The 15,336-nt window shown below is 38.6% G+C and overlaps 1 protein-coding gene across 1 annotated transcript in view; it reads right to left on the bottom strand.

The window, feature by feature from the left end:
* IRAG2 (inositol 1,4,5-triphosphate receptor associated 2) overlaps window positions 1-15,336 on the bottom strand; it is a 54,915-nt gene that overhangs the window by 37,610 nt on the left and 1,969 nt on the right. The window contains exons 2-6 of the mRNA XM_081248305.1: window positions 12,833-12,894; window positions 11,660-11,740; window positions 10,996-11,092; window positions 8,346-8,493; window positions 7,497-7,578 (exon numbers count right to left, since the gene is read on the bottom strand). Of these exons, the coding sequence (XP_081104431.1) occupies window positions 7,497-7,578; window positions 8,346-8,493; window positions 10,996-11,092; window positions 11,660-11,740; window positions 12,833-12,894 (470 nt within the window). The remainder of the gene's footprint in view (window positions 1-7,496; window positions 7,579-8,345; window positions 8,494-10,995; window positions 11,093-11,659; window positions 11,741-12,832; window positions 12,895-15,336) is intronic.

Here is a 15,336-nt window from a genome sequence, read left to right as displayed (position 1 = left end):
TGCAGCTCTATTCACAATAGCCCGGAGCTGGAAACAACCTAAGTGTCCATCATCGGATGAATGGATAAAGAAGATGTGGCACATATATACAATGGAATATTACTCAGCCATAAAAAGAAACGAAACTGAGCTATTTGTAATGAGGTGGATAGACCTAGAGTCTGTCATACAGAGTGAAGTTAGTCAGAAAGAGAAAGACAAATACCGTATGCTAACACATATATACGGAATTTAAAAAAAAAAATGTCATGAAGAACCTAGGGGCAAAACGGGAATGAAGACGCAGACCTACTTGAGAATGGACTTGAGGATATGGGGAGGGGGAAGGGTGGGCTGTGACAAGGCGAAAGAGAGGCATGGACGTGTATACACTACCAAACGTAAGGTAGATAGATAGTGGGAAGCAGCCGCAGAGCACAGGGAGATCAGCTCGGTGCTTTGTGACCGCCTGGAGGGGTGGGATGGGGAGGGTGGGAGGGAGGGAGATGCATGAGGGAAGGGATGTGGGAACAGATGTATATGTATGACTGATTCACTTTGTTATAAAGCAGAAACTAATTAAAAAAATAAATAAATAAACTTAAAAAAAAAAAAAATTAAACATCAAAAGATTATCACTGTTATAACCTAAATAAAATGAAATTCCTTCACGTTTTTTTTTTGCAATTTCTAACTAAAAGGATACCACACCTTCAGATCCACAGGACACACCCACCACTTTGAGGTTCATTTGTAATACAGTTATCAGCCAACTTCTCTACATGTCCCAGTTTTGCAACTGGCAATGTTATTTATTCTCCAAGTTTATTAAAGCTGCACCCACGCACAGCTTGAGAGAACAGGACAGACAATGGCCAGAAAATCTGAGATACTTTAAAACTGATTCTGTCCTTTGCCTCATAAATCACCTTTTCCTAGTGATAGTATATCTTAAGCAAAAACATGTAATGACATGAAGGAGACCTCAAAAGGATGGCAAAGCACTTAATATTTAGTGTATGTGATTTTTTTAAACAGCCAAAGAGAAAACAGAAATTCATCTTCCTATCCTCTGACCTGTATCCTCTGAGCTTCACACTGCTGATAATTCTGATTCTGGGTGATAGTTACAGTTGCTATTTTCTGAGTGTTAACTATGAACCAGGCACTTTATATATGTTATAAAGTGTCTTGTTGGGGTCAAATCTGAGGTTGGAGTAGGTAGAGGGGAGAATCAGTTTCATTGTCATGTAATTTTCATGAAGCTTCTTAATTCTTGGAGTGTTTGGGGACAAATACAGGTACCTAATCACAAGTCCAGTTTTGCAAAGTCCCAGAAATCCTTTGGTTGCTCTTCAGGGTGGGAGCAGTGAATAAGGAAAGAAAGATTATAAGGAGAGACAACTGAGCCCCCGAGAGAAATTGCCAAGAGTGAGGAAGAACTGAGAAAGTTGGGCCAAATGAACAGCTGGGTCTAGCTATTGAAGGGAGCAGCAATCCCTGATTCAGTGGGAGACTGTGCTACTAGCCAGCCCTGCTAGATTATCTATTTGCCTTGGAAAGTAGAGGATAATTTTAACTGCATCACAAGGAGTCCACCCAACACCACAGTAGTACCCAGCTCTGAAGGTGCTGAAAAAAGAAGTGAGAGTCATCTCCCTACCGACCAGGAAGAGAAGATCACCAAAGATCCAGACACAGCATTCCAAGGAGGTCGACCGTGGAGCAGGCAGGGACTGTGGGCAGTGTGGACAACAACCAGAAAGGACTGCAGAGATGTGAGTGGTGAAACCAACTACCTTCTCCAACGATCTCTCAGGAGGTTAAGTGTCCTTCCCTGGGACCCACAAGTTGGTGAGATCAGAAGGACATTAGGATATACAGGTAGGCACCAGTATAGGGATTCTTGGAAATGCTGAGAAGGGACCCCATGAATCAAAAAGGCCTTCCTATTCATCAGCAAGTGGGGAATCAGAGCATTGAGATTTGTCTCTCCTCTAAATATGACCTACTTGGTTTGTTTCCATGGACTGGTTAGGCCAGAATTTAGCTGTTGCAGATATATATAGGTGTATATATATATGCATAATATATGTATATGTGTATGTGTGTATTTGAATCCTGAAAAGAACTCTGCAAAGTAATATCTCTGTTTCACAAGGAAACACACACAAACTAAAAGAGGTTAGGCCACTTGTCTGAGTTCACACAGCTAATAAGTAACAGAGTCAGCTTAAACCCACAACTGCTTAATTCCAAAGCCTATGCTATGTGACTAAAAATTCTAGGTCATTACTGGGAAATATTTCAAATAAATACAAAAGTTGACAGGATAGAATAATTACCTTTTGTGTACCCATTCTGCAGATTCAACAATTATCAACCTATGGCCCATCTCCTTTCTTTATACCGTCACCCACTAAACCTACCTTAGCATTGTTTTGAAGCATATCCTAGATACCATAGACATTTCTTTCATAAATATTTTAGTCTGAGTCTCTAAAAGATGAGGACTGGAAATAATTTTTTTCCTTTTTTCCTCTTTACACTAAAATATCCCAAATAAATAGATTTCACTGGGTCAGTAAAGTAGCTCTGTTCTCCCCAGGAATGTCCCAAACTGGACCCCAAATTATTTTACTAAGACACGTTCTTTTTGAGGTATTAGTCTTGCTAGAGTTCTTTGGTCACCCAAAGATCCCCTTATGAATACTGATGTTCACTCTTATCTCCTATTGTGCTTTCTGAAAAAGATGCTAGAATATAGCTTCCTCTGTGAATATGGGAGAGGAATAAAAATAAATAAATCTAAGGTTCTCAGGAACACCAGTCAGAAAGCAATAGGGCAAGACTGTCAATTCAACAAGTTCACTGGGTGCTCACTCTCAATGTTTTAAATAGACCCTGTAGGGAGTACAAAAATAAATAAGTAAATAGGCATTCAACAAATATTAATAGAGCAGCTACTGTATACCAAATCTATTCAGGTTGCTAGATGCACATCAGTTAATGACCAAAGGCACTCTACACCAAGTTTATAATCTGATACAGGAACATGTTAAGAAAACAAAGAACTACAATGTAACCAAAATATAGACGAGAGGAGCACAGAGTTACTGGGGTCTAAAAGAAAAGGGTGAACTTATGTTTTCCTGAGTGCTACAGTTGAGAAATGAGGAAAATGAGGCCTGAATGGCAAGACTTTTCCATAGTAGCAGAGAGGTCGAACCAGGGAAAACCCTCACCTCTCGACTTCTAACCCATTACGATTTCCATCTCAGGAAGGACTACAGATGCTTGACGGTAAACATTTCTCACTACCACAAAAGGTTTTATGGAACGCTTGGTTTTTGGCATGGGCCTTGGTAGTCAAATAGAATTTGACAAGTGGAGAAGTGGAAGTGTTCTGGGCAGAGAAAACAGCATAAACAGCTTTGTGTCACATATTCCAACAATACAGACCACCTGGTTTGGCTGACATTTAGGGGCAACTATAAGGCATGGATGGGGAAAGGATGGAAAGTTAGGTTACAACCAGATTAGAGAAGAGCTTGAATACCACGGCAAGTTGTTTGTTTTGAAGGCCCTCAAGAGTGATGAGGGCCTTAACCAAATTCCACTTAACCAAACACTTAACCAAATTCCAAGAGTTTGAAGCCAAAGAGTTAGGAAAACACAACGATTTATGGGTCACTGGGACAAACACGGATTATATGTTTTGTAATTTTAATTTCATGTTTCATCCTAATTCTTATGAATGAGAATGCATAGATAAGCATTATCAAAGGAGAGAGTTCTATTTGTTTAAGAGATGGGTGGGGGGCATGAAGGGGTAGCCAAAAAACTTTCTTAGCCAAAAAACTACTTTCAAGGTAACTAGGAGTAGTTATTATGATGGAAATGTCTAAATTCAGTGTTCTCAGAGGAGCTGTAAGAAGGGATTAATCTTTGAAGCTATACAAACTTGAATTTGATCCCAGGTTTGCTACTTACTAGTTGAGTGATCCTGGTTAAGTTATTTGACCTCTCTGAACTTCAGTTGCGTCATCTGTAGAAACAGAGAATACTTAGCATCCAAAGTTGTAGAGAGAATTAATAACATGGCATGTGGAAAGGTTTTCCTACAAAGTACCTGGTACACAACTGATGTTGGTTCCTTCCCCTTTCTTGGTGAAGTCAGTACCAGATAAAAGGGAAATTACTAACAACCAAACATCCTGTAAGCTTCTAAGTTCAACTTCCTTTATTAAAACTTTACAAGAACTGCTAAGGAGTAGCAAAATTGATTCATTTCCTTTTTCTTTCCTTTTCTTAGCTATTCAATAAGATGGGGTACTAAGGAATGGGAAAATGTGAGATACATTCACTTAAAAGAATAAGAACATTTGCACATGTTCTCGACACCCATGAAGAACATTTGCACAGCAAAGGAAACCATAAACAAGACCAAAAGACAACCCTCAGAATGGGAGAAAATATTTGCAAATGAAGCAACTGACGAAGGATTAATCTCCAAAATTTATAAGCAGCTCATGCAGCTCAATAGCAAAAAAAACAAACAAACCAATCCAAAAATGGGCAGAAGACTTAAATAGGCATTTCTCCAAAGAAGATATACAGACTGCCAACAAACACATGAAAGAATGCTCAACATCATTAATCATTAGAGAAATGCAAATCAAAACTACAATGAGATATCATCTCACACCAGTCAGAATGGCCATCATCAAAAAATCTACAAACAATAAATGCTGGAGAGGGTGTGGAGAAAAGGGAATCCTCTTGCACTGCTGGTGGGAATGTGAATTGGTACAGCCGCTATGGAGAACAGTATGGAGGTTCCCTAAAAAACTAAAAATAGAACTACCATATGACCCAGCAATCCCACTACTAGGCATATACCCTGAGAAAACCATAATTCAAAAAGAGACATGTACCAAAATGTTCATTGCAGCTCTATTCACAATAGCCCGGAGATGGAAACAACCTAAGTGTCCATCATCAGATGAATGGATAAAGAAGATGTGGCACATATATACAATGGAATATTACTCAGCCATAAAAAGAAACGAAACTGAACTATTTGTAATGAGGTGGATAGAACTAGAGTCTGTCATACAGAGTGAAGTAAGTCAGAAAGAGAAAGACAAATACCGTATGCTAACACATATATATGGAATTTAAGAAAAAAAATGTCATGAAGAACCTAGGGGTAAAACAGGAATAAAGACACAGACCTACTTGAGAATGGACTTGAGGATATGGGGAGGGGGAAGGGTAAGCTGTGACAAAGCGAAAGAGAGGCATGGACATATATACAGTACCAAATGTAAGGTAGATAGATAGTGGGAAGCAGCCGCATAGCACAGGGAGATCAGCTCGGTGCTTTGTGACCACCTGGAGGGGTGGGATAGGGAGGGTGGGAGGGAGGGAGACGCAAGAGGGAAGGGATGTGGGAACAGATGTATATGTATGACTGATTCACTTTGTTATAAAGCAGAAACTAATAATAAAAAAAAAGAATAAGAACAACTCATATAAATCAATTTTTTAAAAAAACTCATTTTTTAAAATGGACAAAAGATCTGGGTAGACATATCTCTAAAGATATACATATGGCCAACGAGTACATGAAAAATGCTCAACATCATTTGTCATTAAGGAAATGCATATCAAAACCACAAGATACCACTTTACATCCACTAAGATGCCTATAATCAAAAAGATAGATAAAAATAATAGATACATGTATATATATAACTGAATCACTTTGCTGTACACCTGAAACTAACACAACATTGTTCATCAACTATGCTCCAATATAAAATAGAAATTAAAAAATCAAATTTAATTTAATTAAGAAAAAGATAGACAAGTGTTGACAAGGATGTAGAGAAAATGAAATCCTTATACATTACTGGTGGGAATGTAAAATGGTGTAGCAGCTTTGAAAATCTGTTTTTCAGTTCCTCAAAGTGTTAAACATAGAGTGACCATACGATGCAATAATTCTACTCCTAAATATATACCCCAAAGAACTGAAAACATATGTTTACACAAAATGTTTTACACTAATGCTCTTAGTGTCATTATTCATGGTAGCCAAAAAGTAGAAACAACCCAAGTGCTTATCAGTGGTGAATAGATAAATAAAAGGTGGTATATTCATACATTGGAATATTATCCAGTCATAAAGAGGAATGAAGCACTGATAACATGCTACAACACAGATGAACCTTGAAAACATTATATTAAGAAAAGAAGCCAGTCGCAAGAGGTCCGTATTGTATTATTCCATTTATATCAGATATCCAGAATAGGCCAGTCTATAGAGGCAGAAAACAGATTAGTGGCTGCCTAGGGTGGAGTGTGGTGGCGGATAGGGATAGACTGCTAATAGGTATGAGGTTTCTTTCTAAGGGGATCAAAATGTCCTAAAGTTGATTGTGGTGATGGCTGCACAACTCTGAATATTTTTAAAAATATTTAATTGAACAGTTTAAATTGATGAATTGTTTGGTAGGAGAATTATATCACAATAAACCTTTTTTTTTTAAAAAAAAGGAAGAGTGGGCTTCCCTGGTGACGCAGTGGTTGAGAATCTGCCTGCTAATGCAGGACACACGGGTTCAACCCCTGCTCTGGGAGGATCCCACATGCCGTGGAGCAGCTAGGCCCGTGAGCCACAACTACTGAGCCTGTGCATCTGGAGCCCGTGCTCCGCAACGAGAGAAGCCGCGATAGTGAGAGGCCCGCACACTGCTATGAAGAGTGGCCCCCACTTGCCACAACTAGAGAAAGCCCTTACACAGAAACGAAGACCCAACACAGCAAAAATTAATTAATTAATTAATTAACTCCTACCCCCAACATCTTAAAAAAAAAAAACAAAAAAGGAAGAGTGATGGATTTCCAGATTCTGGAACAGAATGGTCTGCTCCATTTGACTGAGAAGATGTTCCCTCAGGCTCAGACTGCTGACCAAGGAAAGTGCTCCAGGCACATCTCCACGACCTGGGGTGTTTGCCTAAGTGCCCTCAGCTACTTAGTATTCTCTTCTTGGGTAGAGAAGTACTATTAGCACCTAACTGCAGCAACGGGTACTCCTTGGGCATTGCCCTACTTTGTACAGCAAAGTACCAGCACCTCAAAGATTATCTAGCCTTGACCTTGATTCTTAGAGAGTCAATGAGACCTGAGACTCCTGAGAGCCAATAGTGAATTTAAGTCCCAAACCAGCCTGCCTTTCAAATAAAAAGTTCAGCACACTTCATCAAAATCTCCATTTTGATATCATATCCTTGAGTTTATACTATAGAAGGGGTAGAAATCCCCCCAGATGCCATCAAAGGTTGACATTTCTCATGCATCTGAATTCTGTGGTATAAGACTTGTACTTGCCATAAGAGTCTCTATAATACTTCAAAACAAAACAAAACAAAACAAAAAAACACCATAGAAGAGGGTCAGGATACGGTAGAGCTAAAAATGAAGTTGAAATATAGTCCAATACTCACTTCCATACTTAGGTCATTATTCATCCTGATGCAACCTGAAAGATCTGTTCCTGGGTGGGGACCACCTGTAGCACCTGGACACCTAATAATAGACAGTAAAGTTCCTTAATACAGGTGGAAAAACTGCAAATTTCAGCAGATACCAGTCTATCACATAGTTCCCCTTCCCTGCCCCAATTTTACCGAATTTCTAATTAAGTTCATGTCTTAACTGAGACACGATGAAAGAGAGCTCCAAGCTCCATCAGAGAGAGAGGTTATAACCATAGAGAATCTAGTCCCAAATGAAAATGAAGTATTTGCAATTCAGAGTCTTGCTTCCTGACCCTCAATACAGAAAGGAAATTTCATTGGGGTGAACAGTGCTCACAAACTCCACTGACATTTCTGAACTTTTCCTAAAGAAGAAATGTCTGTGTACTTAGAAAGGTGAGTGAGCTCAGGTGAGCTTTGGGAGAGGGTATGTGCAAGCACAGGGATAGAGTCCCAAAGACTTGTTCACCTGGAGTGTGAAGGAATAGAAAGATGATCAAAACCTAGCTGAATGAGTTAACTTAGCAGTACATAGTATATTCCTAAAAACTGGGAAACATTTTAAGTAGCCTGATTTGTCTTTTACACTTTGGAATGGATATCATGAAATTCAAAAGAGCTATAGAGAAAACTATAAAGGTATCTTTGTTTTAAAATTGTCAATTTTCAGAAAGTTAGAGAAGTTACACAATAAAAATTCCACAATAAAGATGTCATGATGTCAAGATATGAAACTTTTACTGATTAAAAGTTTAGGCAGTAGGAATAGGCCACCCATGAAAAGTAGGCCAAGTGTATTTTGCCCTTTTAACTTACTTGTGCCTTTCAGTCACATCCAAAGCACCATCCTCTACTTCTCCATATTTGGGCTTTTCACATGAAGCATGGATTCGGTTGCCTACACATGAGAAAGGTGTCAATTCTAGTCTTGGAATTGCTGTAAGACTATCCAGATACAAGGCATCTGCAGCAGAACAGAAAAGAATAAATATAGAAATTAATGGTTCAAATTATATATATATACTATTTCTTTTCCTCTTGGGAGATAAGATCATTTCTGAAAAAACAAAAGTCAGTTCAATTCAATTAACATTTTTTTTGAATTTTTGAATTTTATTTTATTTATTTTTTTATACAGCAGGTTCTTATTAGTCATCCATTTTATACACATCAGTGTATACATGTCAATCCCAATCGCCCAATTCATCACACCACCACCACCCCCCCGCCGCTTTTCCCCCTTGCTGTCCATACATTTGTTCTCTACATCTGTGTCTCAATTTCTGCCCTGCAAACCAGTTCATCTGTACCATTTTTCTAGGTTCCACATATATGCGTTAACATACGATCTTTGTTTTTCTCTTTCTGACTTACTTCACTCTGTATGACAGTCTCTAGATCCATCCACGTCTCAACAAATGACCCAATTTCGTTCCTTTTTATGGCTGAGTAATATTCCATTGTATATATGTACCACATCTTCTTTATCTATTCAATTAACATTTTAACATTACACCCCCCCACCCCCTAAATTTTGATGCCTAGTCATGAGGGGTAGAAATGTCATTTCTTTTTTTAAGCAGGGGGTAGGGGTGAAGGAGGGGAAACAGAAACCCTTACCTAGTAAGCAACTAGAGGGGTCAATAACAATCTGCTGCAAGGGGGCAAAATCCAGCCAGCCTCCTGTTTTTGTAAATAAAGTTTTATTGGAACACGGACACACCCATTCATTCAGTATCATCCAAGGTTGCTTGTGGGCTACAACAGCAAAGCTGAGTAGTTGCTGCAGAAACCGTACAGCCTACAAAATCTCAAATATTTACTATCCGGCCCTTTACAGAAACAGTTTATCAACTCCTAAAGAGAAAAACAATTCGACATTGTAATTGTAAACCACTGAAGAGTGCAGGAAATAGGGTGACAATTTTGTTTTTGAGAAAACTGTCTTGTTATGTTTTTCTGAGTATAGGAAGCAGCAGAATTTAATAGAAAAAACATAGGCTTTGGAATTAATCACAATTTTTAGTTCAAATCCTGACCCTGACACATACCAGGTGTGTGATCTCAGTTAAATAACTAAACCAACTCTGTGCCACATGGGGACTTCCCTGGTTGTCCAGTGGTTAAGAGTCCACCTTCCAACTCAGGGGACTGGGGTTCGATCCCTACTTGGGGAACTAAGATACCACATGCCTTGGGGCAACTAAGCCCGCGCACCGCAACTACTGAGCCCACGTGCAACAACTAAAGGGAAGCCCACATGCCAAAATGAAGTGCCTGCACGCTGCAACGAAGGATCCTGCGTGCCACAACTAAGACCCAATGCAGTCAAAAATAAATAAATAAATATTTTTTTAAGTGCCACATGACCTTAGGCAAATTACTCAGTGTTCCTGCTTCCTTATCTTTAAAATGTGAATTGCATTAGCATCTACCTCACAGGGATATGGTGAGGATTAAATGAATTAACAGGTACATGAACATACAGTTCTGCAAATTACTCAGTGTTCCTGCTTCCTTATCTTTAAAATGTGAATTACATTAGCATCTACCTCACAGGAATATGGTGAGGATTAAATGAATTAACAGGTACGTGAACATACAGTTCTGAGAGCAGAGAACTGTGCCTGGCACATAGCGGGCACTCTTTCAGTGCTGCCATAGTATTGGTACCATCACTGAGTTAGTGTGGGTAAAATCGTCTCTATAAAGCACTCATCTACTGTCTGACACAAACTGGCCACTTGTTAGTAGTGATAGCAGTTTTCTCTCTTCTAGTTGAAATGATCCACAAGTCACTCTACTTGTTTTTTATTCCTTCTTAAATTTATTTTGATAAGCATCCCATTTCTTTTGTCATTTCGGAACCAACCATTAACTTTTGCTTTCAAGCACATCCAGGTTGTGATGAGAGATGCCACCACTTTCAGCATTTCCTAAGATAAAGTTCATTCTCCTTAGACTGGCATTAAGTAATAGTCCCTGATGTGACCTACAACATGCTCCAAACTTAAATTCTACTCCATCCTGACCCAAGCCCTCTTATATCCACAGTGACTTATCCAGCATGGACTCTTCTCCAAACACTTAAAACTTTTGCATTTTTTCCCCCTCATGTCATTCTCCCCAGTTGGAATACTTTTTCCATGCTTTTTGCTTTTCCAGATGCAGCCCGTCTTTCCATGCCTGGTTCAACACTCACTTCTTCTACAGAGCCTTCTCTGAACCCAGGTCTTACTTCCTTAATAATCTGTGAGCTACTTTAGGACTTACTCTCTAGTATACATAAAATAGTGCCTTGTACAGAGTAGGTGGTCAAATATAAGCTGACTGACTGAATTCAGGGATAAACATCTAAGTTTTCAACATTTGCTATATAATTGTGATTAACTATTTTCCCTCTCAAGAAGAACCCCACCCCCAGCTGTGTCTGACAGGGTATAGGAAAGGGTCTATCCATGCTTACCCAGCAGAGGTGTGTACCAGCATGTATGTTTGAAGGTCAGGGGTAGCTGATGTATTCTTGCTTCTTGACCACTATGTCGTTTATGGCAACACTGCTTCTGAACAGAAAAATCAAGTACTATTAGCTTTCCAAAGGGCTGTAATATATTTCATAATCTCTCTTCATCTCCAAAATTAGAAAGAATATCACTGTTCTCCCGCAAGAGAGTTTGAGAAGAAAATAAATGACATCAAGTAACAAAGTTTCCATGCTTTGGATCAAAAGGTACATACCTTATAAGTAAAAATGTAATTCTTATTAAAAATCACTCTTCAATAATTTAACAGAAAGATAACATCAATTCCCAATAATCAACACTTTCATATAAACAAAGGCTCTGAGGAAAGAAATATGAGTGAGGGGCAAGTTTAGTTATATAATTCTTCTTCATGATACCATAATCAAAAAGTTTTAAATAGTACCATTTCCTAGGGCCTATCAAAATTGTGTGTGTGCACATGCTAAAGAAAAAAATAGGTATCTTGCTTTGTCTGATACCCTCTCAAGAAAATCAGTATAGCTTAGAATTCTAACTTACTAATACACATTGGACTTAACTTTCTATTTTGGCACAGTAGTAGATTCACAATTGGCACTTAAATAGTTTCAAAAAGCTTCAACTCACCAACTGTTCCTGGAGAGGTTGATGGATTCTATCTGTGCAGGACAAGGGATCGTAGTGAGGAAATTCCTCATCTAAACCGCTCTGTCATGAGAAAAATGGTGGAGTGCATTCAAAGACAGAATGATGGGAGAGTGACAGATACAAAATACATTAGATTTAAGATGTGATGCTACCTGAGAAGGAGAAAGTTGACTAGTTCTTTATCTTGTATTTTACATTAAGGGAACAAGTTTGTAATGGTAAACCTCTCACTGCATCTTTCCCATTACTTGTTCTAGGAATGAAATCCAAAGATCAGGAACAGGAAACTGAATGGCTTTGTCACTGAAATCTTCAAGCAGAGACCAAAGAAGCTTGCTGGAGACATAACTCAGAGAGTGAAAATGCTGTCTGTGAAAATTTTACAGCAATAAAATTGCGACTTTTGTCCAAGAGGTAGATACATGTCTATCAGGTACAGTATAATAGAAAATTGGCGTTCTTGAGAGGATTATGGAGATTTTTCCAGTTCAACTTATTGTAAGGGGTTTTTCAGGCACTCCGCCTAGCTTAATCTCCTACATGAATATATATATTTTTTCTGCTTAAACAGATGTGCCTGCATTATGCCCTAGAAACAGATACATGCAAATATCACCCTTCTCTCTTTCCTCCTCCAGCCCCTTCCCTCCGGTGCCAACCTTGCTGTTCCTTATGTTCTTCATTTATGAACAGAAAGGAGAAACTCACCAAGTGTCAAAGGGAAAGAAATACATTTAACTGTACCATGGATATCTTGAGATATCCAGACAGAAAGGAGTTGAAAGTTTAATTCAAATAAGAGAGAAAAGAGACAGCAACCATCAAAGCCCACTCAAGAGGCTCAGAAAGGAGGTGCCTAAGACTAGCAAACTGGCCCTTTGCTAATAGATACAGTTCTGAAATGCTTCCTCTCTGAAAGATGTTATTAGGAGCCACTCACTCATGTGCATTCTCCCCTCCTGTTTCGCTAAAAGCTTTCAGTGCATAAGAAAAACAAAGTCTACCAGAGCATCTTTTCTAACTTGATTATTTAATTTTATGACGAAAATTATTATATATTATAACTTAGCTTCAAAATCTTACACCAACTGGACAACTTCCCCACAGTAAACACATATCACAGAGGTTTGGGTCTTTTTGTTTGCTTTTTACCTGAAACAGCAAGCCATGGAGTTGTCCTTTAATTAACTTCTTTCTTAGTGGCTCAATTGTTGCTATAAAGAGAATTTATAACCAGCTTAATATGACAATTCGTAACCCCCTTTTCCCTTAGTTCATTTTATAAACTTTTTTTAAAAGATTTTTTGATGTGGACCATTTTTAAAGTCTTTATTGAATTTGTTACAATATTGCTTCTGTTTTATGTTTTGGTTTTGTGGCCCCGAGGCATGTAGGATCTTAGCTCCCTGACCAGGGATCGAACCAGAAACCCCTGCACTGGAAGGTGAAGTCTTAACACCACTGGACCGCCAGGGAAGTCCCATTTCATAAACTTTTTTTTTTTTTTTTTTTTTTTTTTTTTTTGCGGTAGGCGGGCCTCTCACTGTTGTGGCCTCTCCCCTTGCAGAGCACAGGCTCCGGATGCGCAGGCTCAGCAGCCATGGCTCACGGGCCTAGCCGCTCTGCGGCATGTGGGATCTTCCCAGACCGGGGCACGAACCCGTGTCCCCTGCATCGGCAGGCGGACTCTCAACCACTGCGCCACCAGGGAAGCCCTTCATAAACTTTTAACAGCTTTCAATTTGAGGCCTGAGGAAAGGAAAGAGAAAACAACGGCTTCTGAGAATGATGTTCTCAACTCATGACTCGTGAAACTGGGAAAGCAGAAACAAAACAGGTAGGAGCAACTAAACCATTATTGCCCTTGAGTATTTAAAATTAACCTTGATAGATGCAAGTGAATTATCTTCTAGAAGTGAGTCACAGAATTATTCATGCTAAAAAGGGAATACACCTCAGAGGTCACTCGGTCCAACCTCCTACCCATGGGGAAATTGTCTCTTCAATAAGCCTCTGCTTGAGCTACAAGCAATGGAAGCCCTGGAAATGGAGCCATAGAATCCTAGATTCCTACAAGTAGGCCTGGGGTCATGAAGACACTGATGTCCAGAAGATTTAAGTGGATAAGTGGTTATTCGTGGAGCTGAGATCAGACTCACAGGACAGTGCTCCATTCACTATACTCTTTTGTGAAATTAAAAATATTTGTCTCTCTACCTAACTGAAATCTGCTTCCCAGCAACTTCCAAATTGTCCTCTCTGGAATAATGAAAGTGATAAAAATACCTATTTAACTTCTTAAGTTAAATAGCAACATATTACTTATTTGACAATCTATACCCTTTGAAAGATAGCCAAGAACCAGAAAATAGGCTGAAATCTTTGGAACAACCAAAATAGATGTTGCTATCCATGCCCTTTATTCATGTGGCAGATCCTCACACTTCACTCAGACAGTGGGCTCTGAATTTATACATAATTCTCACAAGCTTGACTGTTTTCTCAGCCCACAGATGATTAAAAACAAAAATTAAATGAGGGTACGAAGCTCTGTTAGATGGAGGTGTATTAATAGCTGCCACTTAAAAAAAAAGAAAAAACCACTAACAGCCAGGAAAATTAACAGCAGATACTCTGGTGTCCAAAACACATAGAAATCTGGTGCTTCTTATTTTAAAGACCAACAGTTTTATATCTCAGTAGCCTGAAGAAATTCTGAGCCATGAAAATAATGGTAATACATGTGGAAATTACAGAATCTAATTATAAATATTTTTCAGGGAAAAAAGCTTGAAAATCTTCAATTATGTGGAAAATTACCCATGTAAAATTTATTTTGTAAGAATATTTTTTTGTAAAAATAACATTTCCCAACTAACCTTGACAGTGTTTATGAGGCCCACAAGGAGGAAAATATATTTTTAAACTATTTCTAACATATGTAAGAAAAATTAAACTCTTAATGCTTAGAACTCTAGTAAAGATTCAGTTTTTAAAAATTCTCTGTGTGAACTGTATTAAGAAATAAGGCTGTGTCTTCCTCCTGACCTATATCTGAGCAACAGTAATCAAAGATTTCAGAAGTGGCCAACATTATGCTTCTGAAGTTGTGTATCTCAAAACACTGTCTTTGAATTTCCAAATTAAGCTTGTGTTCAGAAGAAATAATGAGTTAGTATAAGACTGTCTAAATTGCCCATCTGCTTTCCCACCAGGCAATCTTGATTTTTAGAAATAGTCCATCTCAAAACAAGTTCCAAGTTGTAAACCTCATTTCAACAGATGTTTTGTGCAATGGGTAGCAACTATTTTCATATGTTTCATAAGGCGAAACAAGCTGGCTTATGACATTAATTTGCATGTACCTTTGCATTCTTCTTTATGTGTTTGGAGTTGGACCTGCCATGTCTCTAGGGCATTTAGGTTTCACATGGAAGCAAGTAAAACAATGGCCACTGTTTCCCCTGCTGTTGCCATCTGTGATGTAGGATGAGACCAGTTGTCTTGGATACATTTTCTTTGAAGGAAGCTGAGATAAAACAACTTTCTAAATGACTATGCACTAAAGCTTTCAGGCAAAGGCCCTGCGATTAATTGGCTGCTGAAAATCAAAACCATGATATTGAGCTGTAATAATGTTAGGTATCAATATGTGT

This window comes from Mesoplodon bidens (genome assembly GCF_964165515.1).
Source record: "Mesoplodon bidens genome assembly, chromosome: 11".
NCBI lineage: Eukaryota > Metazoa > Chordata > Mammalia > Artiodactyla > Ziphiidae > Mesoplodon > Mesoplodon bidens.
This window is presented reverse-complemented; position numbering and strand designations above follow the sequence as displayed.